At 43.9% G+C, this 27951-nt stretch overlaps 1 protein-coding gene across 1 annotated transcript in view; it reads left to right on the top strand.

The window, feature by feature from the left end:
• Window positions 1-231: 231 nt before the first annotated feature.
• The window catches only part of LOC139573564 (dynein axonemal heavy chain 5-like), a 72057-nt gene continuing 44337 nt past the window's right edge, over window positions 232-27951 (top strand). Inside the window, 26 exon segments of the mRNA XM_071397167.1 lie at window positions 232-692; window positions 695-738; window positions 8327-8461; window positions 8682-8766; window positions 8961-9118; window positions 9561-9779; window positions 10238-10375; window positions 10582-10758; window positions 11018-11131; window positions 14603-14710; window positions 14999-15121; window positions 15384-15599; window positions 15980-16006; window positions 16628-16735; window positions 16843-16928; window positions 17041-17362; window positions 17879-18085; window positions 18363-18534; window positions 18832-18977; window positions 19347-19512; window positions 20612-20869; window positions 21047-21243; window positions 21656-21892; window positions 22107-22308; window positions 23372-23607; window positions 24484-24702. Coding sequence (XP_071253268.1) covers window positions 653-692; window positions 695-738; window positions 8327-8461; window positions 8682-8766; window positions 8961-9118; window positions 9561-9779; window positions 10238-10375; window positions 10582-10758; window positions 11018-11131; window positions 14603-14710; window positions 14999-15121; window positions 15384-15599; window positions 15980-16006; window positions 16628-16735; window positions 16843-16928; window positions 17041-17362; window positions 17879-18085; window positions 18363-18534; window positions 18832-18977; window positions 19347-19512; window positions 20612-20869; window positions 21047-21243; window positions 21656-21892; window positions 22107-22308; window positions 23372-23607; window positions 24484-24702 — 4140 coding nt within the window. The 5' untranslated portion in view covers window positions 232-652.

Raw genomic sequence — 27951 nt, 5'->3', positions numbered from 1 at the left:
ATGTGTAGGCCAAAAAGACGCCCTACAAACGTATCTTTCCACATTGATTAAAAATGAATCAATATCGGATATTTCTCAATGATATAATGAGAAGTTTATTTGCGGCCCCATGAGTGGACCGTGACAAATCATGTGGATTTGTGGTGTTTCTACCCGAACTATTTATATGGTCAACACCCAGCTAGTACAGTTGATTTGGGCCGATTCCACAATGCTAGCTGTGCATGGTGCAGCCTGCAGGGAATTATTTGTAGCTGCCCCCATCAGAAAAAAATGTCCGTGCTATCCGGAATCCTTGGGACGTCCATACTCCATTGAAGTAGACATTCAAAATGGTTAAGGTTGGGGTTAGCGTTAGGTAATGATTATGGTTAAGGTTAATGTTAGGGTATGGGTTAAGGTTAGGGTTTAGGATATGCAAATTCAGCAAAAATCATTTCCTTGGTCCTACGTAACCAAGGAAACAGCTAACACCATTTAATTGGTGGGAAAGTGTTATCTGAGAACTGCAGCTTGAGCCCCTCGAGCCAGCCCAGGACACCAAGGACAAAATATAAGAATTCCATGTGACATGGAAAACTTACAACTGTTTCCAGAATTCTGATACTGTATTCACACTTCAAAGACATATTCGTGATGGTGTGGAAACAACATGTCTCTCAGCTCGCGTTCTGCGAAGTCCAACGAGAGAACAGGTCCCAACCCTCAGTCCCCGTGGAGTCAATAAAGGAAAAGCAGGTTTGGTGATGGTATTATCAGCTATTTCGCTTGTGTAGATGTGATTGTAATGTATATTAGTTGTACTGTATATATTTGTATTTGTCTGGTGGTGGTGGTGGCAAGGTAGCCAATAGCTTGCATCGTGTTTTGTTGTCCTGTTTCTTTATCCCTGCCAATAAAATGATGGCATTTCCTGGTAATGAATAGCATGCATATGTAGACTCAAGAGCTCACAATAATTGAAGCATATTTAAGCATGGCTAATGGCTGTATCCAGGCATTCTGCTTTGAGTCGTGCATAAGAACAGCCCTTAGCCGTGGTATATTTGCCATATACCACAGCTCCTCTGGCCTTATTGCGATTATAAATTGGATACCAACGTAATTAGAACAGTACAAATAAAAATGGTGTCATACCTGTGGTATGTCTTTCAGCCAATCAGCATTCAGGACTCAAACTTTATAATTTGCATTATAAACTGGGTGGTTCGGAATGCTGATTGGCTGACAGCTGTGGTATATGATACCGTATACCACGGGTATGACAAAACATGTATTTTTACTGCTCTAATTACGTTGGTAAACAGTTTATAATAGCAATAAGGCACGTCAGGGGTTTGTAATTTATGGCCATTATACCACGGCATAGGGCAGTGCACAATTGGCCCAGCGTCGTCCAGGGTGTGGCCGGTAGGCCGTCATTGTAAATAAGAATTTGTTCTTAACTGACTTGCCTAGTTAAATAAAGTTTAAATGTAAAAATATATATTTTAAAAAATGTTATCGGGACATTTTGTGGATATTATGGTGATGTTATGGGGACATTTTGTGATGTTATGGTGATGTTATGGGGACATTTTGTGGATGTTATAGTAATGTTATGGGGACATGTTGTGCATGTTATGGTGATGTTATGGGGGCCTTCTCTTAGATCCCTCTCTGAGCTCTCACCAGATCATACATAATTCAGTGGGGACTCCAATTATGCAGTTTCTCCAAATGAGATGTCTCACTTTAGAAATCAGCCATGCCTTAGTGGAATATGAATTATCTAACTGCTTTTAAATGCAAAGATGCACAATAATTTTCCAAGTATCAAACGCTCTCTCACCCCATATGAGGGCAGCTTCATCTGTGATCGTCCTTGGTCAATATTGTGTAATCTAATGGAATTTAATATCGAGGTCCACTTTGGAAACAAGCATTTTAATGAATACTTTCAAGTGATATCCTCTGGGTCCACATTGTACATTTTGTTGTATATGTCTGTTACCCAAAATAAATTCAATTCAATAGGCTGGTGTGTTTGTTTCTTGGTGTATGTTGTTCTCTTTGGACAGGCAGTAGCCAAATGCTGGTTGACCTTTTGAATTTGAAGTTTGGGTGGATCGTTTTGTCACTCAACATTTCTCCACACTTGTTGGTCCCCTAATTTTTGAAGGATTGGCTATGTCATATTAATTATCAGCTCCTGGCACTTTCATCTCACCCCACTTTTCACTACTTTACATTAGTGTTATTCCTTTCTAGTTTTAGTACAACATGCGTACAACATGCATACTGGTGAATGGCTTTTATTAAGAAGTCATGGTGTTCCTTGGTTGGATTGAACTAGGTCTAACCTAACAATGAGTTTCACAACATAGGTCGAGGCCTAGTATTGTGTATTGCTCTTTAACACCATCCATTCTCTGTTGGTCAATCCCTTCCTCAAGTAATTGGACCACGGGGCTCTTTTATACCTGTCCAGGTGAGACATGTCTGTCACTGTCTGTAAGAGTAGCCTCTACTGTATAACAATGACCCATTCAGCCCCCAGCCCCATTGTTGACGTTGGTAAGGCGATAGCACTGCTTTTGATAAATACCTAGCCGACAGGGGGTCACCCAATACTACACTATCTAGTTAGCAAGCCTCTGTCTGAGGAGAAAACAATATTACAATTTCAGACAGTAACCTTTGGGCTGGAAAATAAGATGCTGGTCACTGGCCGTGCTTGTTCTGCAGTGCATGCACTGGAATTCTTGTCTGTGTTCTCATGAATAGTAATTCATGTCAATTAAGAGGGTGGATTCCTTGAATAGGTTGCTTTGTTGAGAGTGGCGATGCTTCACTTTAAACCTGACTATCAAAACAAGGTAAGCTGACCTACACAGTTCTGTTACATGACGTTACATAGGCTACACCCTGGTCTCAATCTGTGACCAAATCATGCATTTCATCATGAATGTTTTCAATTGCATTTATCTTAATACAATAACAGTCTTCTGGACTGTTTACCAGACCATTGTGTAGATAGAGGTTCAGCCTGTAGGCTATGTTGCCCAACTATAAATTATCAATCAGAGGTATGGATTTTACAGTACTGGGGATTCATGAAAATACAGAGGTGGGTAGTAACTCACTACAAGTAACACGTTACAGTACTTGAGTAGTTTTCTTTTAGGAATGTGTACTGTACTTTTACTTGAGTAAATTCTGTAGGGAAAAAACATACTTTTAAAAAACTTTTTCAAATGTATCAAAACTGTGTGAATATCACTGTCTTATTGCTTTTGTTAGATTTAAATTGGCTGCAAAAGGCTCTATTTCTTGTTTGCCTATCTTTAGATTTAGTTAATTAATTGAAAACATGTCACAAGTATCATAATTCAATGTAAAACCGTATACATTTGTATTTAGGTTATTGCTTTTCGATCAACTTACACAACAAAATAAGCTACTGTAAGAACATAAACAAAACATTGATAGAATGATAAATAGGCAGATGTGTAGGCTCCTTAACAGCTTCTACCCCCAAGCCTTATCTTCTCGACAGCACTCACTGATCTCTATCTGGAGCTACAGTTGAAGTCGGAAGTTTACATACACCTTAGCCAAGTACATTTAAACTCAGTTTTTCACAATTCCTGACATTTAATCAGAGTAAAAATTCCCTGTCTTATGTCAGTTAGGATCACCACTTTATTTTAAGAATGTGAAATGTCAGAATAATAGTAGAGAGAATGATTTATTTCAGCTTTTATTTCTTTCACCACATTCCCAGTGGGTCAGAAGTTTACATACACTCAATTAGTATTTGGTAGCATTGCCTTTAAATAGTTTAACTTGGGTCAAACGTTTCGAGTAGCCTTCCACAAGCTTCCCACAAGGGCTTTGTGATGGCCACTCCAATACCTTGACTTTGTTGTCCTTAAGACATTTTGCCACAACTTTGGAAGAATGCTTGGGGTCATTGTCCACTTGGAAAATCCATTTGCGACCAAGCTTTAACTTCTTGACAGATGTCTTGAGATGTTGCTTCAATATATCCACATAATGTACCTTCCTCATGACGCCATCTATTTTTGTGAAGTGCACCAGTCCCTCCTGCAGCAAAGCACCCCCACAACATGATGCTGTCACCCCCGTGCTTCACGGTTGGGATGGTGTTCTTCGGCTTGCAAGCGTCCCCCTTTTTCCTCCAAACATAACGATGGCCATTATGGCCAAACAGTTCTATTTTTGTTTCATCAGACCAGAGGACATTTCTCCAAAAGGTACGATCTTTGTCCCCATGTGCAGTTGCAAACCGTAGTCTGGCTTTTTTAATGGCGGTTTTGGAGCAGCGGCTTCTTCCTTGCTGAGCTGCCTTTCAGGTTATGTCGATATAGGACTCGTTTTATTGTGGGTATAGATACTTTTGTACCGGTTTCCTCCAGCATCTTCACAAGGTCCTTTGCTGTTGTTCTGGGGTGACCTTTTGCACTTTTCGCACCAAAGTAAGTTAATCTCTAAGAGACAGAACACGTCTCCTTCCTGAGCGGTATGACGGCTGCGTGGTCCCATGGTGCTTATACTTGCGTACTATTGTTTGTACAGATGAACGTGGTACCTTCAGGCGTTTGGAAATTGCTCCCAAGGATAAATCAGACTTGTGGAGGTCTACAATTCTTTTTCTGATGTCTTGGCTGATTTCTTTTGATTTTCCCATGATGTCAAGCAAAGAGGCACTGAGTTTGAAGGTAGGCCTTGAAATACATCCACAGGTACACCTTCAATTGACTCAAATGATGTCAATTAGCCTATCAGAAGCTTCTAAAGCCATGACATCATTTTCTGGAATTTTCCAAGCTGTTTAAAGGCACAGTCAACTTAGTGTATGTAAACCTCTGACCCACTGGAATTGTGATAAAGTGAATTATAAGTGAAACAATCTGTCTGTAAACAATTGTTGGAAAAATTACTTGTGTCATGCACAAAGTAGATGTCCTAACCGACTTGCCAAAACTATAGACATTTGTGGAGTGGTTGAAAAACAAGTTTTAATGACTCCAACCTAAGTGTATGTAAACTTCCGACTTCAACTGTAGATTGTAGATGGTCGTTTCAAATCAAATCAAATCAAGTTTATTTTATATAGCCTTTCGTACATCAGCTAATATCTCGAAGTGCTGTACAGAAACCCAGCCTAAAACCCCAAACAGCAAGCAATGCAGGTGTAGAAGCACGGTGGCTATGAAAAACTCCCTAGAAAGGCCAAAACCTAGGAAGAAACCTAGAGAGGAACCAGGCTATGAGGGGTGGCCAGTCCTCTTCTGGCTGTGCCGGGTGGAGATTATAACAGAACATGGCCAAGATGTTCAAATGTTCATAAATGACCAGCATGGTCAAATAAGAAAAATCACAGTAGTTATCGAGGGTGTAGCAAGTCAGCACCTCAGGAGTAAATGTCAGTTGGCTTTTCATAGCCGATCATTAAGAGTATCTCTACCGCTCCTGCGGTCTCTAGAGAGTTGAAAACAGCAGGTCTGGGACAGGTAGCACGTCCGGTGGACAGGTCAGGGTTCCATAGCCACAGGCAGAACAGTTGAAACTGGAACAGCAGCAAGGCCAGGTGGACTGGGGACAGCAAGGAGTCATCATGCCCGGTAGTCCTGACGCATGGTCCTAGGGCTCAGGTCCTCCGAGAGAGAGAAAGAAAGTGAGAAGGAGAGAATTAGAGAGAGCATACTTAAATTCACACAGGACACCGGATAAGACAGAAGTACTCCAGATATAACCAACTGACCCTAGCCCCCCCGACACAAAACTACTGCAGCATAAATACTGGAGGTTGAGACAGGAGGGGTCAGGAGACACTGTGGCCCCATCCGATGATACCCCCGGACAGGGCCAAACAGTTTGGGAGCTGTCTTTGATATGAGGAGCTAAGATTCATGTCTCGAGCGTTTAGAAAACAGCTCTGGAAACAGAGTGTCTCAAGAGTGATCAAGGTAAGAGATTGTCACTGTAGTATTTGTATAATTATAGGAGAAGATGGAGTAAAGCTACTGGAGACAACAAGGACCCAATGGGTCCTTGCCAAATAATGGTTAGGGACGGGTCATCTATTTGATCACAGATTGGGGCCAATAGGGTGTGCAAGTTGTTGACTGTTTGATAAATGTATAGGCTCCAGAGTACAACTGAACTGAGATCAGTCGTTGGTCAGGATTGGCTCTCGGTCTTGTTCTGTAGAATTGAGATAAATTCTGTCGAAACAAGCAATTTCAGTTGGTATTTTCTTGTTACACTTTATGATACAGACATTGTTTGCAGTGGTGTTCATTGCAAATGTAGACTGGATTACAAGACACACAATGCCCAAAAGCTAATTTAACAGCTGTTAGTCCTTTTCTTCCTGAAGTATTTCTTGATTTGTTTTGTCAGGATATTTTCATTCTAGCCATTCAGTTCTTATCTGAGCTGAAAGCTTGCAGACAGTTGAGGCTGCCATTGTGTACGCTTGGTGCTTGGTGCTTTATGCTCGGTGTGCTGTAGTGTTTCTCTGTAGGCTGAAGCCTGAGGTGGCTGTTTGCTCATCATGAAAGTCTTGGACTGGAATCACTGCCAGCCCAGGGAGCAGGTGTGATGTGTGTGTCGCCCAGCAACCCCTGTCTTGGCTAGCTTATATAAGCATTTATTTCCTCCAGTGGTTCTGTTCAGGCAGTGTGGTGAATCAGTATTGTACTGGCTGGCCTGCGTTGCACATGCTGCGTCTATTGGCACCCTTTTCCCTACATCGTGCACTACTTTTGACCAAGCAGTGCACTATATAGGGAGTAGGGTTCCATTTAGGATGTAGTCTGGGGCTTGTGTTTGTCCAATAGGTCAATAGCTGTGTTTGGTCTTTCGTGTCCAGGCTTGTTGACTGCTGGGTGCTGCCTCTGATCTGATGCATGCTGTAAATCTTTATCCATCTTCTTCTGCTATATTCTTCCATAGCCTTATCCTACTCCCACCAGATACCTGGATGAAACTCATGTGGAGCTATCTTTCAATTGTGCTAATCCATTGTGGTTGTCAATTAAGCCATAGTAAATGTGACTCAGACTTGGCCTTGATGTCTTTAAAGTGCAATAGAGACAGACCAGTGAGCCGGCTTGGCATGTATAACTCAACCGTCTGAATGTGACCACACTTTATCCATGGCATCAAATGCATTCTTAGGGGCAAATGTATAGTGTTTGCCAAATAGTAACATGCCAGTGTAGATATAAAGAAATGCAGGAAAAGCTTAAGTGTGCTTAGTATTCTTGGTCTGCCGGTAAATGGTCTGGCCAGTAGCTATAAAATGCTTTGTTGTTAAGTTGCAATGTGCTGAACCCAAAGGGCCTAGATCTCAAAATAGACCCTTGCAAGTAAAAAGTAGCTTAACCTAGAACGAAACACTTCTCCAGACAACACAGGCTAAATTCCAGACTGTCAATGGGGAAAATAAAACCAGAGTTTGAAAGCGTCTGCATCCGGCCCACAAAATACAACACAAAGTCGGCTTAATTTATTGGTTTGCCTTTTTCCTGCCGTTACCTAGCAGCACTACCAAGCAACTCATTGTAGTAGATTTTACTATCTCTGTTCTCTGTCTTCTTTAACATGAGGCCCCCAGCCACTGGGCTGTCCAGGGTAGTGTTATAGGCTAGCCAGAGTGGGATGTTAATGTTCTATCTGTGCTGTTTGTGCTACTGTCTGGACGTTTCACTGTATATAACCTGTGGATAGCTAGTGGGTAGGAGTGGTATAGAAGACAGAGAAAGAGGCATAGCTAAAGAGTCGAGAGTATATGGAAAATGTTTTATCAGAGATCATGGTTCAAGAGATTTCCATGAAGGAATAGGCTATCACTTTCATTTTCACTTCTTTGTGTGGGGTTTTGCTGTTTTTTACAGTTTTTTTCATGGATTTTTACTGTTAATAACAAAGCTGCAGTATATATTGAAGATATTGTATTTTTTTCTGATATTTCTTCAATGGAGTCTGCAAGTGTCCTGAATTTTGCTGTCTTGGCTGACATGTGAAAGTGATTGTCATTCTGTGAACCTTTTGAACAATGGCTGACTCAAAGTCTAGAAGGAGCAAAAGGGAGCCTCAATCCTCTCTCATATCTAACAGCGAGATTGTTGCATTCAAAGTATGTGTGAATGACTCTGTTGTATCCAGTCATTATCATTTGAATTACTTTAATTGTTTCTGGGCTGAAATATTAATCAGAATTTGTTTCCGCCTCTTGTCGAAGCAATCCGTCCAGTTTGAGTCTGTATTGGGGTTGACTTGATGATACCTCTCTCTGTCTCTTTGTTTGCAGCAAAAGCTGAAAGAGGAGCGTGAGGCTAAGAGAGCTCAGCTGGATGGCAGACATGACTACGTCCTCAGCATCGTGGCTTCCTGCCTGGGCCTGGAGAAGGCTGACGTGGAGGATGCCATTCTGGAGGGAACTCAGGTAGGGCATAACACTTCATCACCGCTCCACCTCCATCAATCCCCTGTACTGTGGTCCGTTGTGACAGACTGTTGAGTAGCTGGCCACTGCTTGCGGATGCAACATTTGTTTCTACATTTCAAGATTACCTGTATTGTAATAACTTGTGCAAAAGTGATTGAATCAAGTAAAAGTAAATGAATTGTGGAAACGGTGATTGTGATGAACCTGTCTCCCATAGATTGAGCGCATGGAGCAGTTCTTTGTGGCTGAGGGACTTCCTCATATCATGTTCTACTATCAGGATGTGGAGCCAGCTGAAGCAGGTGAGATGATTGGCCATATAGGGAAATAATAGGGGAATATAATAATAGCAGAGTAATAACACAGTTAATAGTAGAGTTACAGCTCAAAGAGGTTGAATCTTGCTAACAGTTAGAGTAATGTATCTTACCCTTCTTCCTGTCATGAAGATGATATAGTGGGTATTGGGAAACTGCTTTGTTTGTCTCCCTAGCAGCAGCATCAGCAGCAGCAGCAGCTGTCTTGGCCCCCAACCGGAGTAAGAAGGCCAAGGTGTTTGTCACTGAGGGCAAAGATGTGGCTCTGACTGGTGTCTGTGTGTTCTTCACAAGAGCCAACCCCTCCAAGGCTATCACTTCTGAGAATGTGCACAGGGTGAGTCTCCACCTTACTATCTTACCAACACAAGGCTCTCCAACCCTGTTCCTGGAGAGCTACCGTCCTTTAGGTTTTCACTCCAACCCTAATCTAGCACACCTGAATCTAATAATTAGCTGGTTGATGAGCTGAATTAGGTTAGTTACAACTGGGTTTGGATTGAAAACTCTGGAGGGTAGCTTTCCAGGAACTGGGTTGGAGAACCCTGATCCAACACATAGTCGGCATTATACGTTTTATCAATATGTATATGTCTAAGGGCTTAAACAATGTTCGTATAACAATGCTCTTATCATTCATAACACTATTTAACCTTGCATTCAGGCAAACAATATTAGTAACAGTATGACACGTCGGCCCAATCTTTGCTTCTAAAATGGTGTCATCCCCTGGCGTACCTGTGTGGTCATTTCTATCTAAAGTTCTCTGGTCCTGGTAGGAGGTGAATTTCAACATGCTGGACACCACAGAGGTAGGCCTGCTTAAAAGTGTGGAGCAGCTGCTGTCTGAGATCTTCATACCCAGCCTGAAGAAGATGGACCATGGCTGGGGAGAGCTGGCCAGTCCACAGGCCCAGTCAGTTAAACAGGACTTCATCAGCTCACTGGACAACTTTGTGTCTGTGCTGGCCGGGGCACAGGAGAGCCTGCAGGAGAAGGTAGGTGACGTGCAAGCTCAACCGACCTGGCTTCAAATACTATTTCAAATATCTCAATTACTTTCACATGCATTTCAAAGTAATTATTCAGATGTGTTTTATTTGAAAAGACAAGTATTTGAACATTGGAATGTATTTGGAAAACTCAAATACACTGACTCAAATACACTCCCATGTATTTAACCCAGGTATTTGAAAATAGTATTTGAAATAAGTATTTTCAAATACTTTCAAAAAGTATGCTATTTATAGAAAATTATTTGAAAATACTTCAAAATAACTTCAATATATGTAGTTTATTCAGGCCACATTATTTGAAAATACTCAAATACGCAGAAAATAAGTATGTAAATAACAAATAATCAAATACACACACATGCTTATCAAAACAAACAAATGTAATTTTGCAATTACGAATATATGGATATACAATTGATATCATTAATCGTTTCATTTAGGTGAATCTAAAAGTGTGTGACGAATTTGACCTGAAGACACTGAAAGGCCCGTCTGACTACATTGCTGTGGCTAACAACACAGAGACAACAGAGAAGATAGAGGCCTGTATGAAAGTGTGGATCAAACAGATCGAACAGGTAAAATAGATTGAACCTCAATAGCATCATGCACACCTTTCTCCTCCATGGACCTGTTTTATTGTGGGTGGAGGTGTGTGTTCAATATAGTCAATACAATACAACTTTATTTATCCTCTCAGGGGAAATTACATCAAGATCCACCACATCTAATACAATTTACAGATATTGCATTCCCCAATCAGCAGTGATTGTGTTGTATCCAGGTGCTGGCGGAGAGTGACCAGCTGAGGAAGGAGGCAGATGACCTGGGGCCGCGGGCCGAGCTGGACCACTGGAAGAAACGCATGTCCCGCTTCAACTACCTCCTGGACCAGCTCAAGAGCCCCGATGTCAAGGCTGTCCTGGGCGTTCTCATGATGGCCAAGTCAAAACTCATCAAGGTGAGAAAGCTGTTACACCATGTCCTCCGTAACACAGGAGTAGATGTTAAAGGTCTGCTAATAAAATGTTAAAATCTCAATTTCGATTTTTGCTACTTGAGACTCGTTCGTGGGAGTCAGTCACATACATTTTTTTAAATAAAGCACTCCTCTATGCTTAGTGTACATGGCTCTCATATCTGAATTTAGTTGGTGTTTTCTGTATTACTGAAGCAGAATAGGTACAGTGCATGTTTGATGACTGTATCTGTCCCACCAGTCCTGGCGAGAGCTGGACACCAGGATCACTGACTCAGCCAACGAGGCCAAGGACAATGTGAAGTACCTCTACACTCTGGAGAAGTTCTGTGACCCGCTCTACAACAGTGACCCTGTGAGAAACTAATATTCTATACAGTTTTCAATATCTTCCTCTAAGATTTACTAACTACAGACTTACATAGTTTTCCAGTTTCCCGGACACAGATAATGCCTAATCCTGGACTAAGAAGCACTCTCAATTAAAAACCTTTTAGTCCAGGACTAGGCTTAATCTGCGAAACCGGTCTACTATGTACAGTTGAAGTCGGAAGTTTACATACACTTACAGTGGGGAGAACAAGTATTTGATACACTGCTGATTTTGCAGGTTTTCCTACTTACAAAGCATGTAGAGGTCTGTAATTTTTATCATAGGTACACTTCAACTGTGGGAGACGGAATCTAAAACAAAAATCCAGAAAATCACATTGTATGATTTTTAAGTAATTAATTAGCATTTTATTGCATGACATAAGTATTTGATACATCAGAAAAGCAGAACTTAATATTTGGTACAGAAACCTTTGTTTGCAATTACAGAGATCATACGTTTCCTGTAGTTCTTGACCAGGTTTGCACACACTGCAGCAGGGATTTTGGCCCACTCCTCCATACAGACCTTCTCCAGATCCTTCAGGTTTCGGGGCTGTCGCTGGGCAATACGGACTTTCAGTTCCCTCCAAAGATTTTCTATTGGGTTCAGGTCTGGAGACTGGCTAGGTCACTCCCTGGCCCTGGCTGTGTGTTTCGGGTCGTTGTCATGCTGGAAGACCCAGCCACGACCCATCTTCAATGCTCTTACTGAGGGAAGGAGGTTGTTGGCCAAGATCTCGCGATACATGGCCCCATCCATCCTCCCCTCAATACGGTGCAGTCGTCCTGTCCCCTTTGCAGAAAAGCCTCCCCAAAGAATGATGTTTCCACCTCCATGCTTCACGGTTGGGATGGTGTTCTTGGGGTTGTACTCATCCTTCTTCTTCCTCCAAACACGGTGAGTGGAGTTTAGACCAAAAAGCTATATTTTTGTCTCATCAGACCACATGACCTTCTCCCATTCCTCCTCTGGATCATCCAGATGGTCATTGGCAAACTTCAGACGGGCCTGGACATGCGCTGGCTTGAGCAGGGGGACCTTGCGTGCGCTGCAGGATTTTAATCCATGACGGCGTAGTGTGTTACTAATGGTTTTCTTTGAGACTGTGGTCCCAGCTCTCTTCAGGTCATTGACCAGGTCCTGCCGTGTAGTTCTGGGCTGATCCCTCACCTTCCTCATGATCACTGATGCCCCACGAGGTGAGATCTTGCATGGAGCCCCAGACCGAGGGTGATTGACCGTCATCTTGAACTTCTTCCATTTTCTAATAATTGCGCCAACAGTTGTTGCCTTCTCACCAAGCTGCTTGCCTATTGTCCTGTAGCCCATCCCAGCCTTGTGCAGGTCTACAATCTTATCCCTGATGTCCTTACACAGCTCTCTGGTCTTGGCCATTGTGGAGAGGTTGGAGTCTGTTTGATTGAGTGTGTGGACAGGTGTCTTTTATACAGGTAACGAGTTCAAACAGGTGCAGTTAATACAGGTAATGAGTGGAGAACAGGAGGGCTTCTTAAAGAAAAACTAACAGGTCTGTGAGAGACGGAATTCTTACTGGTTGGTAGGTGATCAAATACTTATGTCATGCAATAAAATGCAAATTAATTACTTAAAAATCATACAATGTGATTTTCTGGATTTTTGTTTTAGATTCCGTCTCTCACAGTTGAAGTGTACCTATGATAAAAATGACAGACGTCTACATGCTTTGTAAGTAGGAAAACCTGCAAAATCGGCAGTGTATCAAATACTTGTTCTCCCCACTGTAGGTTGGAGTCATTAAAACAAATTTTTCAACCACTCCACAAATTTCTTGTTAACAAACTATAGTTTTGGCAAGTCGGTTAGGACATCTACTTTGTGCATGAGACAAGTAATTTTTCGAACAATTGTTTACAGACAGATTATTTCACTTATAATTCACAGTATCACAATTCCAGTGGGTAAGAAGTTTACATACACTAAGTTGACTGTGCCTTTAAACAGCTTAGAAAATTCCAGAAAATTATGTCATGGCTTTAGAAGCTTCTGATAGGCTAATTGACATAATTTGAGTCAATTGAAGGTGTACCTGTGGATGTATTTCAAGGCCTACCTTCAAACTCAGTGCCTCTTTGCTTGACATCATGTGGAAAATCAAAAGAAATCAGCCAAGACATCAGAAAAAAATTGTAGCCCTCCACAAGTCTGATTTATCCTTGGGAGCAATTTCCAAACACCTGAAGGTACCACGTTCATCTGTACAAACAATAGTACGCAAGTATAAACACCATGGGACCACGCAGCCGTCATACCGCTCAGGAAGGAGACGCGTTCTGTCTCCTAGAGATGAACGTACTTTGGTGCGAAAAGTGCAAATCAATCCCAGAACAAAAGAAAAAGGACCTTGTGAAGATGCTGGAGGAAACAGGTACAAAATAATCTATATCCACAGTAAAATTTGTCCTATATCGACATAACCTGAAAGACCGCTCAGCAAGGAAGAAGCCACTGCTCCAAAACCGCGATAAAAAAGCCAGACTACGGTTTGCAACTGCACATGGGGACAAAGATCGTACTTTTTGGAGCAATGTCCTCTTGTCTGATGAAACAAAAATAGAACTGTTTGGCCATAATGACCATCGTTATGTTTGGAGGAAAAAGGGGGACGCTTGCAAGCCGAAGAACACCATCCCAACCATGAAGCACGGGGGTGACAGCATCCTGTTGTGGGGGTGCTTTGCTGCAGGAGGGACTGGTGCACTTCACAAAATAGATGGCATCATAAGGAGGAACATTATGTGGATATATTGACGCAACATCTCAAGACATCAGTCAGGAAGTTAAAGCTTGGTCGCAAATGGGTCTTCCAAATGGACAATGACCCCAAGCATTCTTCCAAAGTTGTGGCAAAATGGCTTAAGGACAACAAAGTCAAGGTATTGGAGTGGCCATCCCAAAGCCCTGACCTCAATCCTATAGAAAATGTGTGAGCAGAACTGAAAAAGCCTGTGCGAGCAAGGAGGCCTACAAACCTGACTCAGTTACACCAGCTCTGTCAGGAAGAGTGGGCCAAAATTCACCCAACTCATTGTGGGAAGCTTGTGGAAGGCTACCCGTAACGTTTGTCCCAAGTTAAACTATTTAAAGGCAATGCTACCAAGGCAATGCTATACTAATTGAGTGTATGTAAACTTCTGACCCACTGGGAATGTGATGAAAGAAATAAAAGCTGAAATAAATCATTCTCTCTACTATTATTCTGACATTTCACATTCTTAAAATAAAGTGGTGATCCTAACTGACCTAAGACAGGGAATGTTTACTCTGATTAAATGTCAGGAATTGTGAAAAACTGAGTTTAAATGTATTTGGCTAATGTGTATGTAAACTTCCGACTTCAACTGTATATCGATCTTAATGGATTTGAAAACTCATCGTTGTATGATTGTATTGTATGCTAAATGAACGCAGGTGTCGATGGTGGAGGCCATTCCAGGCCTGATCAACGCCATCCGGATGATTCACAGGATCTCCCGCTACTACAACACCTCAGAGAAGATCACCTCCCTGTTTGTCAAGGTCATTATTGCTATGATACTGTATTTAACCACCAAGAAGAATAGGTGACTGTAAATCTCCTAATAGCTGGCGAATGTATTACATTTCATCATTAGAAGTGTATTGAAATTAATCTTGTCAGTGTTTCTTTGATGTTCATGGTGCATTTGGCCTCACCACCTGGTCTCATGTTAGCTGAAGTGCTGTCTACTTCCCTCCCAAGCCTGTTAACCAGTCATCCCTTCGAGGTTGCTTATTAGAGAGGCACGGAAAATATATCCTTTTTTCTTCTGTATCTCCATGTCTTAGGTTACCAACCAGATGATTACAGCATGTAAGGCTTACATCACCAACAACGGGTCTGCGTCCATATGGGACCAGCCTCAGGGTGTTGTAGCTGAGAAACTGAAAGCTGCTATCCACCTAAATCAGGTACTGCTTTCATTTCCCAAGTACTTGTTCAACACACTTTAACCAGATCATTTAAAATACTGTGCAAAAATCAAGGCACAAAGAGATGTCCGTTTTGAAAGTACAGGCCCTTAAGAGCTTTGATCTATAAATCATTTATTATCTCTAGTGTAATACCATCACATCCTTTACGCACTTCTCACAAATGAACTATTTATAGTGTAACTTCCTTTCCATGCTCCTCCAATGACTTTTCATCTGGATCCCATCTATCTCATTATAGGAGTACCAGAAGTGCTTCCACAAGACCAAGGAGAAGCTGGAGCAGAGTCCCTCCGAGAGGCAGTTTGATTTCAGTGAGATGTACATCTTTGGGAAGTTTGAGACGTTCCAACGACGCCTCTATAAGATCCTCAATATGTTCAGCACCATCACTACCTACTCAGCCCTACAAGACTCCAAGATAGAAGGCCTGGAAACTATGGCAACCACGTTTCAGGTACACAGTCTGGAGATTAGAGTACTTTGTAGACGTTACCCTTTTAGACATTACTTTTTAAATCACATTACATTTTTAGACGTTACCTTTTTAAACGTTACCTTTTAGACGTTACCTTTTTAGATGTTGCCTTTTTTGATGTTACCCTTTTAGACATTACTTTTTAACACATTACATTTTTAGACGTTACCTTTTTACATGTTACCTTTTTAGACGTTACCTTTTTAGACGTTACCTTTTTACACATTACCTTTTTACACGTTACCTTTTTAGACGTTACCTTTTTACACATTACCTTTTTACACGTTACCTTTTTAGATGTTTTTCCTTGCAACTGTAGTAATGTTAGATCTGCTCTTTCTATTGCTTCCGCTGGACAGACTGCAGAAATGCGAGGGACATGGGAGGTAACTTTTGCCACAGAGTTTTTTTTGTCCTTGTTTTTGTCTGTCAGTGCATGCCTCATCATCATTATCATCAACTCTACCAAGCATATAGCCATACTAAACTCCTGACTGTAATGATCAGGAGCCATTTCACAAAGTAAAAAGTCATATTTGTTACTCATCACAAAATGTGTCCTTTATTTATTGGATTGCGTTGAACTTAGCATTAGTTTTAATGAGCAGAAGCTGATCCATTACTTAGTGCTGATTGCCTTTTGTGAAGGTTTGACAGTTTGTTCACAGGAGACAGGATATACATATTTTATGGTAAGCTGCTCATTGGACAAATGACTGCTATTTTATACACTGCTGTTGATCCCTGTCATTGTAGATGGGGGATCTTTAAATAGGGATGGTGTCCAGCCAGAAGCTGCATGTCATCATCATTCTACATTCCATATTATGTGGCCTACTACTCTGATTAAAATGAAATTAAACTCAACAGTCTCACAACATTCAATGGAAACATTGTTGACAGTCTTTTGGCTTTGGTTGGAATGAATACAGACACAAGAAATGATCAAAAGCCTCAAGAGCTTTGGAAAGAATGGAAAAAATAACCTGTCTGTCTTTTATTTTCAGAGCATTGTATTGAGCATGAAGAAAAAGCACTACAGTTTCCTTGACCAGAGAAGAACAGACTTTGATCAGGACTATGATGAGTTTTGTAAAAATACCACTGACTTGCATGTAAGTTCACATTTAATAACAAACTTACCTGTAAATCATAACAAAACACTTCTGAATAATCTCATAATTTACTTGCACAATTGTTTGTTGTGTTCATTTGCTTTTAGAATCAGCTGAAGACCTTCATGGATAACACATTCGATAAGATTCAAAACACAGAGAGGGCTTTGAATGTACTGAAGAAATGTGAAAGGTACCGTTATTTCAATCCACCTCTATTTCAAACAAACCTTTAATTTATTTCAGTCCATTTAACAGCCATTTCATTCATTCTCCATTTGATATCAAAATCTTACATCACTAAGACTGGGCATTCCAGACCTGGGCATCGATGAGAAGTACCAGCAGATCCTTCAGAACTATGGGAAAGACATAGAGATGGTGTCCCGTAACTACACCAAGCAGAAGATGGATCCTCCCATTGGCCGGGACCTGCCCCCGGTAGCCGGTAAGATCCTGTGGGCCCGCCAGCTGTATCGGAGGATCCAGGAACCCATGGATCTGTTTCAGGAACCCCCTGGGGTGCTGGCTACACCCGAGGCCAAACGCATCATCAGGAACTACAACAGGGTGGCCAGGGTGCTGCTAGAGTTTGAGATGCTCTACCACAGTGGATGGATGAAGCAGGTGAGACAGGGCCCCCCACATCACTGTGGGCATCTTATTTATTGTGATCTTAAAGGCAAAACTTAATCAGCATTCCTACTCTGAGACTGTTGATATGGTCTCTGGTGTACTGGCTAACCCTATACTCCAGTAGCATAGCAGCGTTAACTGTTACTGTTATTAATGCTTATCTGTACCTTATCTGTAGCCTGGTCCCAGATCTGTGCTGTCGTAGATGGCAAGATTGATATTACTTTTGATTGACTTGTTGATTTCCCACAGACATAGTGTAGATGACTCATATCACTCATACGCTCTCTTGCTCTCTCTCTCTCCGTCTCTCTCTCTCTCTCTCTCTCGCTTGCTCTCTCCCTCTCTCATCTCTCTCACTCTCTCTTTCTCACTCTCTCACACTTGCTGTCTCTCTCCATTTCTCTCTCTCTTTTTCTCTCTCTGTCTCTTCCTCTACATCTCTCTCTCTGTCTCTCTCTCTTTGTCTCTCTCTCTCTCTCTCTCTCACTCTTTCTCACTCCCCAGATCGAGGAGGTCAGACTGGGCCTCCAGGCCTCTTTACTGGTGAAATGTCCCGATACGGGGGACCTGTTTGTCAACTTTGACCCCCAGATCCTGACTCAGATTAGGGAGACAGACTGCATGACCAGGATGAGGCTGGAGATTCCTCCCTTCGCAGCCATCTTACAGCAGAAACAAGATGCCCTCAAGAAGAACTACAACAAGCTGCAGGTACACTATTTTCCATGATGCCTTTTGATCAACTGAAGCATATTGAGCATGATACTGTATCCTGTATCTTTAAAAAGCTTTACATTCACTCAACAACAGTAATAAAAGGGCTGTCATTTCAATTCATTTTGAATTGAGTAGAAAGTCCTATGGGCTGGTATTTAGTCAGGAGAATCTTAATGCGATGATTAGAAGACATTATAAGGGTGAAGACATAACGGCAGGCATTAAGTAAAGTGTTATTACTCATTTCTCTATTTCTGATGCCCATCCACAGCTGGTTCTGACAGAGAACGCCAGGGTCCGGGCTAAGATCCAGAGTGCCTTTGGGCAACTGGTGATGCCTCATGTTGCTAAGGTGGACGAAGCCATTCTGCCAGGCCTGACCTCCCTCAACTGGACCTCACTGAACATCGAGAAATACCTCAGCCGCATCAACAGTGCTCTCAGTATGTAACCATGTCCAATCTAACCTTGTCAGCACTGTACTGTGCTCAGTCATAGCACCATACTATAAAACAGGGGAACAATCTCACCACAATAACCAGAACAGTAAGCACACTGAAACTTTGACGTCATTTGATCGCAGCTAATTGTGCCTGATCAACTCATGTCAAATATCCCATTGGAAAAAGTTACATCTGCTGTCCCAGTGGGCAAAGCTGATAGTAACTGCTGTTTCCTTGTGACCCCTGGTGACAACGTGGTGCTGGGTATGACCTCTGACCTGTAACCTGTTTGTCCAGTGGACCTGGAGCTGCTGATGGACAGAGTGAATGACCTGGTGGAGTTCAGGATAGACGCTGTGCTGCAGGAGATGAGTGGAGCCACACTGTGGGTTCTGCCCCTGGGGGAACCTTTCAGCTGTGAAGAGTTCGTTCAGACCACCAGGGTAAACAATGATTCCCTCTGTATTACTCATGTGTTATTCACATACATGCTTGTTAGGCATAATAATTGCATAATCAACAGCCTGTAATGGTAACACAGTCACCCATCGTCAGTGCTAACAACATTGACCAGACAAAACAGTATATTTAGTTCAATACTAGTTCAGTATAAACACAGTCTTTATGCATATAGGACCAGGGGTAAGCAACCCTGGTCCTGGAGTGCTGCAGGTACTTCATGTATTTGATTTAACCGACCTGGTTGTGGTGCCTAGTTGGAACAAAATCCTGCAGTACCTGCAGCACTCCAGGAACAGGGTGGCCTACCCCTGATACAGGCTAATGTACTTTCTTCTGTTATGTCATGGTAGGAGCTGTGTATAAAGGGAGCTCAGAGTCTCCACGCCAAGAGTTCCCTGGTGGAGGAGGCAACCAATGAGCTCATCAGCATGCTGCTGGAGTTTGAGCTGAACAAGGAGGGGGAGGAGGAACTGCTAGAGGAGAGCAGGACTAATATGGACCTAGTGGAGAGTGAAGGTACTGTAACCTACAGTTTTAACTGTCATAATCATGATGCAGCAAAACTCAAACGGAGAGTGATAACAGGCTCAACAAAATACAAGGGAAAGCAAAATGGTTGTTCAGGTGCACAAAGACTGACTGTTACAGACTGAAAATGAGAAAGTGTGCGTGGTGGTGTACATGCCTGCGTGCGTGCCTGTGTACATGCCTGCGTGTGTGCCTGTGTACATGCCTGCGTGCATGGTGGTGTACAAGCCTGCGTGTGTGCCTGTGTACATGCCTGCGTGCGTGCCTGTGTACATGCCTGCGTGCATGGTGGTGTACAAGCCTGCGTGCGTGGTGGTGTACAAGCCTGCGTGCGTGGTGGTGTACAAGCCTGCGTGCGTGCCTGTGTACATGCCTGCGTGCGTGGTGGTGTACAAGCCTGCGTGCGTGGTGGTGTACAAGCCTGCGTGCGTGGTGGTGTACAAGCCTGCGTGCGTGGTGGTGTACAAGCCTGCGTGCATGGTGGTGTACAAGCCTGCGTGCGTGGTGGTGTACAAGCCTGCGTGCGTGGTGGTGTACAAGCCTGCGTGCGTGCCTGTGTACATGCCTGCGTGCGTGGTGGTGTACAAGCCTGCGTGCGTGGTGGTGTACAAGCCTGCGTGCGTGCCTGTGTACATGCCTGCGTGCGTGCCTGTGTACATGCCTGCGTGCGTGCCTGTGTACATGCCTGCGTGTGTGCCTGTGTACATGCCTGCATGTGTGCCTGTGTACATGCCTGAGTGCGTGCCTGTGTACATGCCTGCGTGTGTGCCTGTGTACATGCCTGCGTGTGTGCCTGTGTACATGCCTGCGTGTGTGCCTGTGTACATGCCTGCGTGTGTGCCTGTGTACATGCCTGAGTGCGTGCCTATGTACATGCCTGCGTGCGTGCCTGTGTCCATGCCTGCGTGCATGGTGGTGTACATGCCTGCGTGCATGGTGGTGTACATGCCTGCGTGCGTGGTGGTGTACATGCCTGCGTGCGTGCGTGGTGGTGTACATGCCTGCGTGCGTGCGTGGTGGTGTACATGCCTGCGTGCGTGGTGGTGTACATGCAGGTGTATTCACGTCTGTTCATGCCTCTTCCCAGGGGAGGAGGAGGGTAAGTCAGAGGGTCGCATCAACCTGCTGTCTCGTAACACCACGGCAGCGAGCACCACGGGCCCCCCGTCTCCCCTGGTGAAGAGGAAGAAGAAGAAAGACCTGCTGGAGGTGATGGAGGAGGAGGCTGAAGAGCTTCTGTCCCACTTCAACCACCGTAACGTGGACGCCCTGCTGAGGCTCACACGCAACACCCTGGAGACCCTCCGCAAACGCCTCCACGCCTCCTCACTACTGCACTTCCTGAGTAAGTTCCATCAATCTAATGTATTTATAAAGCCCCTTTTACATTAGCAGTTGTCACAAAGTTGTCACAAGTGCCACCCTTTGAGCTCCACCCTATACATGTTGGAGTAAGGTGGGGCCGTCATGAGGGTTTCCCATTCAATTTCTCACTACTTCAATATCGGCCCACCACCCGCAGCAGAGAGTGATTCCCCCAGCCGTCTGAAGGGCAGTGGTCAGCAGCCTATCTTCAGGACCAGTGTGACCCTGTCCATCCCCAACATTGCCATGGTCCCAGCCCTGGATGAGGTCCAGCAGGCTCTGAACCGGGCTGTGGAGAGTGTGGTCAGTGTCAGCAAAGGAGTCGGCCAGTGGAGCAAGGAGAGGATCTCCAAGGTGGGCTTGCCGTGGCTTAAAGCTTAAAGCTTCCATATCAAATCATTTCTGGGTAACAATTAAGTACCTTACTGTGATTGTTTTCAATTAGAAGGGGAAAAAATGCTTCATAGAAAAGAGCTATTTCTCAAGCAAGAATTTGCTAGGACTGTCTGAGAGTGGTCTGAGTGGGGAGGGGAAAACTGAAAACTAGCTGTTATTGCCAGGCCAAAACTCCATCCCACCAAAACAGGCTGAAATGTCAGGCAGTCTTTTCAAACAGCTCGTACAATAAAAGGGCATTATTATAATTTTCATACATCATAGTGTGGAATTATATATAAAACACTTTCAAATCAAATCATGAGATTAAGGTTTTAGTTATTCTTAAAACAAAGACCAAACATGAATTATTCTGTTCATGCCAACACAGAGGAAGATGAGTGAGAGACGCATGGCTGCTCTGAGACCGGACAAGAGTGACAGTGAGTCAGAGGACGGAGAGACCACCTACAGGAGCCTGGCTGATGGCAGTACCTCAGACATCTCCGCCTCTGTGATCCAGGCTATACCTTTCCAGGGAAGGAACTACTACAAGAGTGTGTCTGAGAACAAGGAGATCATCAAGCTGGTGTCTGTGCTCAGCACCTCCATCAACTCTACCAAGAAGGTACATACAGGTGTACACACATAATAAAAATAAAAAGTCTGTTTTTCCTGTTTTCCTAACGTTCTGACCTTAATGTGTCAAATTCTAACTATTTTGTGTTTGATACTGACACCTATCCCCTAAGATGTAAAAAGGAGACCTAAATCAAATCAGTTAAATTCATACTTTATTGAAAGTGCATTTAAGATCTGGCTGTTGTGTTGTTGTTAACCAGGAGGTGATGAATGCTCTGGACCGCTTCAGTCGTTACCACCACATCTGGAGGAAGGAGCGAGAGGACACCATCCAGAAGTTCAGCCAGAGCAGCCCTCTGCTGTCTGAGTTTGAGTCTCAGATCCTCTACTACAAAGACCTGGAACTGGAGATCAACGCTGAGCCTGAGTACATCACTGTGGGAGCTCTGGCCCTCTATACAGGTAGAGTAAATCACTGTGGGAGCTCTGGCCCTTTATACAGGTAGAGTACATCACTGTGGGAGCTCTGGCCCTCTATACAGGTAGAGTACATCACTGTGGGAGCTCTGGTCCTCTATACAGGTAGAGTACATCACTGTGGGAGCTCTGGCCCTCTATACAGGTAGAGTACATCACTGTGGGAGCTCTGGCCCTTTATACAGGTAGAGTACATCACTGTGGGAGCTCTGGCCCTCTATACAGGTAGAGTACATCACTGTGGGAGCTCTGGCCCTCTATACAGGTAGAGTACATCACTGTGGGAGCTCTGGCCCTCTATACAGGTAGAGTACATCACTGTGGGAGCTCTGGCCCTCTATACAGGTAGAGTACATCACTGTGGGAGCTCTGACACTCTATACAGGTAGAGTACATCACTGTGGGAGCTCTGGCCCTCTATACAGGTAGAGTACATCACTGTGGGAGCTCTGGCCCTCTATACAGGTAGAGTACATCACTGTGGGAGCTCTGGCCCTCTATACAGGTAGAGTACATCACTGTGGGAGCTCTGGCCTTCTATACAGGTAGAGTACATCACTGTGGGAGCTCTGGCCCTCTATACAGGTAGAGTGCATCACTGTAGGAGCTCTGGCCCTCTATACAGGTAGAGTACATCACTATGGGAGCTCTGGCCCTCTATACAGGTAGAGTACATCACTGTGGGAGCTCTTGCCTTCTACATAGGTAGAATACGTCACTGTAGGAGAACTGGCCCTCTATACAGGTACATAGCCGTGGGAAGTAGGGGTGCTGAGGGTGCTGCAGCACCCCCTGAAAAATAATATAAAAATACAGGTAACTGTAGACTGACCTGTATCTCTCTACAACTTTCTCCCCGTTATGTGAAATTTTGGGCTATTTCAAAGCAATTGACTGCTAATCCCCTGCATTAACCTCACAAGACAACTCTGCGAAATATAACTGCACATGTTCTTAGTAGAATTTCACAATACTGTTATTTCATTTTTTCAACACTGCATGAATATCTGACTATTATCAGACTAATATCTGATTTGTTGTTGAACAGCTGACCTGAAGATGGCCCTGACTGCGGAGACTAAGAGCTGGATGGTGGACTATGGCCTGCACTGTAACAGGAAGTACCGGACAGATATGGAGAACATCTTCACGTTAGTGGATGAGGCGGCAAAGAAACTGAACCGACCAATCAAAGACTTGGACGACATCCGCATCGCCATGGCATCGCTGAAGGAGATCAGAGAGCAGCAGATCTCCATTGACTTCCATGTGGGACCCATAGAGGTAGGGAACACAAATGCACACTTCTTTCAGAGAGACAGTGGTGGAAAAAGTACCCAATTGTCATATTTAGTAAAAGAATAGCTACCTTAATAGAAAGTAACTCAAGTAAATGTGAAAGTAAGCCAGTAAAATAATACCTGGGTAAAAGTCTAAAAGTATTTGGTTTTAAATATACTTAAGTATCAAAAGTAAATGTATAAATAATAAACATTCCTTATATTAAGCAAAGCAGACAGCACCATTTTCTTGTTTTTAAAATGTATGGATAGCCAGGGGCACACTCCAACACTCAGACATTATTAACAAAATATGCTTTTGTGTCTAGTGAGTCTGCCAAGCCAGAGGGAGTAGGGATGACCATGTGTTCTCATGAAAAATGCTAGAATTTGACAATTTTCCTGTCCTGCTAAGCATTCAAAATGTATCGAGTACTTTTGGTTGTCAGGGAAAATGTATGGAGTAAAAAGTACAATATTTTCTTTAGGAATGTAGTGAAGTAAAAGTAAAAGTAGTCAAAAATATGTAGTAAAGTAAAGTACAGATACCCCAAAAAACTACTTAAGTAGTACTTTAAAGTATTTTTACTTAAGTACTTTAAACCACTGCAGAGAGATACTGTATGAATAATTCACTGAGACTATTTGCAATGTCCACTTTCATTCAGTAGGAGGCTAATCTTAATTCCCACCTAAGTCAAATTTCTACTTAGTCGGGCAGTGGTATCAATGGGTGATAATTCAACTAAGGTGGAAGTTAGGATTTGCCCATAGTTTGATTAAGTCCTTGCAGTCTGTGTTTGGTTGTGAGAAGACATTGAAGATCTGTGTTGTACTATATGTCTGTTCAGTGCTGTGCATTCCCCTTTCCGTTTCCTAGGAGTCCTATTCCATGCTCCATAAGTATGGCCTGGTAGTGGCGAAGGAGGAGGCAGAGAAGGTGGACACGCTGCGCTACACCTGGGAGAAGCTGCTAGCCCGCAGCACAGAGGTCCAGAATGAGCTGGTGTCCCTGCAGCCCAACTTCAGAGGAGAGCTCATAGACAACGTGCAGACGTTTGTGGAGGACTGTGGACACTTCTATCAGAACTATGACAAGGTTCAGACACGTCTCACAGCTCGTTCTAGGTCTTACTCACAGCTACACCTAACATCAAGGCTGTCTAGGTCTTACTCACAGCTACACCTAACACCAAGGCTGTCTAGGTCTTACTCACAGCTACACCTAACACCAAGGCTGTCTAGGTCTTACTCACAGCTACACCTAACACCAAGGCTGTCTAGGTCTTACTCACAGCTACACCTAACACCTAGGCTGTCTAGGTCTTACTCACAGCTACACCTAACACCAAGGCTGTCTAGGTCTTACTCACAGCTACACCTAACACCAAGGCTGTCTAGGTCTTACTCACAGCTACACCTAACACCAAGGCTGTCTAGGTCTTACTCACAACTACACCTAACACCTAGGCTGTCTAGGTCTTACTCACAGCTACACCTAACACCAAGGCTGTCTAGGTCTTACTCACAGCTACACCTAACACCTAGGCTGTCTAGGTCTTACTCACAGCTACACCTAACACCAAGGCTGTCTAGGTCTTACTCACAACTACTTCTAACACCAAGGCTGTCTAGGTCTTACTCACAGCTACACCTAACACCAAGGCTGTCTAGGTCCTACTCACAGCTACACCTAACACCAAGGCTGTCTAGGTCTTACTCACAGCTACACCTAACACCAAGGCTGTCTAGGTCTTACTCACAGCTACACCTAACACCAAGGCTGTCTAGGTCTTACTCACAGCTACACCTAACACCAAGGCTGTCTAGGTCTTACTCACAGCTACACCTAACACCTAGGCTGTCTAGGTCTTACTCACAGCTACACCTAACACCAAGGCTGTCTATGTCTTACTCACAGCTACACCTAACACCTAGGCTGTCTAGGTCTTTTCACAGCTACACCTAACACCAAGGCTGTCTAGGTCCTACTCACAGCTACACCTAACACCAAGGCTGTCTAGGTCTTACTCACAGCTACACCTAACACCTAGGCTGTCTAGGTCTTACTCACAGCTACACCTAACACCAAGGCTCTCTAGGTCTTACTCACAGCTACACCTAACACCAAGGCTGTCTAGGTCTTACTCACAGCTACACCTAACACCAAGGCTGTCTAGGTCTTACTCACAGCTACACCTAACACCAAGGCTGTCTAGGTCTTACTCACAGCTACACCTAACACCGAGGCTGTCTAGGTCTTACTCACAGCTACACCTAACACCGAGGCTGTCTAGGTCTTACTCACAGCTACACCTAACACCAAGGCTGTCTAGGTCTTACTCACAGCTACACCTAACACCAAGGCTGTCTAGGTCTTACTCACAGCTACACCTAACATCAAGACTGACTTGGTCTTACTCACAGCTACACCTAACACCTAGGCTGTCTAGGTCTTACTCAGAGCTACACCTAACATCAAGACTGACTTGGTCTTACTCACAGCTACACCTAACACCAAGGCTGTCTAGGTCTTACTCACAACTACACCTAACACCTAGGCTGTCTAGGTCTTACTCACAGCTACACCTAACACCAAGGCTGTCTAGGTCTTACTCACAGCTACACCTAACACCTAGGCTGTCTAGGTCTTACTCACAGCTACACCTAACACCAAGGCTGTCTAGGTCTTACTCACAGCTACACCTAACACCAAGGCTGTCTAGGTCTTACTCACAGCTACACCTAACACCAAGGCTGTCTAGGTCTTACTCACAGCTACACCTAACATCAAGACTGACTTGGTCTTACTCACAGCTACACCTAACACCTAGGCTGTCTAGGTCTTACTCAGAGCTACACCTAACATCAAGACTGACTTGGTCTTACTCACAGCTACACCTAACACCTAGGCTGTCTAGGTCTTTTCACAGCTACACCTAACACCAAGGCTGTCTAGGTCCTACTCACAGCTACACCTAACACCAAGGCTGTCTAGGTCTTACTCACAGCTACACCTAACACCTAGGCTGTCTAGGTCTTACTCACAGCTACACCTAACACCAAGGCTCTCTAGGTCTTACTCACAGCTACACCTAACACCAAGGCTGTCTAGGTCTTACTCACAGCTACACCTAACACCAAGGCTGTCTAGGTCTTACTCACAGCTACACCTAACACCAAGGCTGTCTAGGTCTTACTCACAGCTACACCTAACACCGAGGCTGTCTAGGTCTTACTCACAGCTACACCTAACACCGAGGCTGTCTAGGTCTTACTCACAGCTACACCTAACACCAAGGCTGTCTAGGTCTTACTCACAGCTACACCTAACACCAAGGCTGTCTAGGTCTTACTCACAGCTACACCTAACATCAAGACTGACTTGGTCTTACTCACAGCTACACCTAACACCTAGGCTGTCTAGGTCTTACTCAGAGCTACACCTAACATCAAGACTGACTTGGTCTTACTCACAGCTACACCTAACACCAAGGCTGTCTAGGTCTTACTCACAGCTACACCTAACACCAAGGCTGTCTAGATCTTACTCACAACTACACCTAACACCTAGGCTGTCTAGGTCTTACTCACAGCTACACCTAACACCAAGGCTGTCTAGGTCTTACTCACAGCTACACCTAACACCTAGGCTGTCTAGGTCTTACTCACAGCTACACCTAACACCAAGGCTGTCTAGGTCTTACTCACAGCTACACCTAACACCAAGGCTGTCTAGGTCTTACTCACAGCTACACCTAACACCAAGGCTGTCTAGGTCTTACTCACAACTACACCTAACACCTAGGCTGTCTAGGTCTTACTCACAGCTACACCTAACACCAAGGCTGTCTAGGTCTTACTCACAGCTACACCTAACACCTAGGCTGTCTAGGTCTTACTCACAGCTACACCTAACACCAAGGCTCTCTAGGTCTTACTCACAGCTACACCTAACACCAAGGCTGTCTAGGTCTTACTCACAGCTACACCTAACACCAAGGCTGTCTAGGTCTTACTCACAGCTACACCTAACACCAAGGCTGTCTAGGTCTTACTCACAGCTACACCTAACATCAAGACTGACTTGGTCTTACTCACAGCTACACCTAACACCTAGGCTGTCTAGGTCTTACTCAGAGCTACACCTAACATCAAGACTGACTTGGTCTTACTCACAGCTACACCTAACACCAAGGCTGTCTAGGTCTTACTCACAGCTACACCTAACACCAAGGCTGTCTAGATCTTACTCACAACTACACCTAACACCTAGGCTGTCTAGGTCTTACTCACAGCTACACCTAACACCAAGGCTGTCTAGGTCTTACTCACAGCTACACCTAAC

This window comes from Salvelinus alpinus, chromosome 4 (assembly GCF_045679555.1).
Source record: "Salvelinus alpinus chromosome 4, SLU_Salpinus.1, whole genome shotgun sequence".
Classification (NCBI taxonomy): domain Eukaryota; kingdom Metazoa; phylum Chordata; class Actinopteri; order Salmoniformes; family Salmonidae; genus Salvelinus; species Salvelinus alpinus.
Note: the sequence above shows the minus strand (reverse complement) of the source record. Positions and strands in the feature narration are given on the sequence as shown.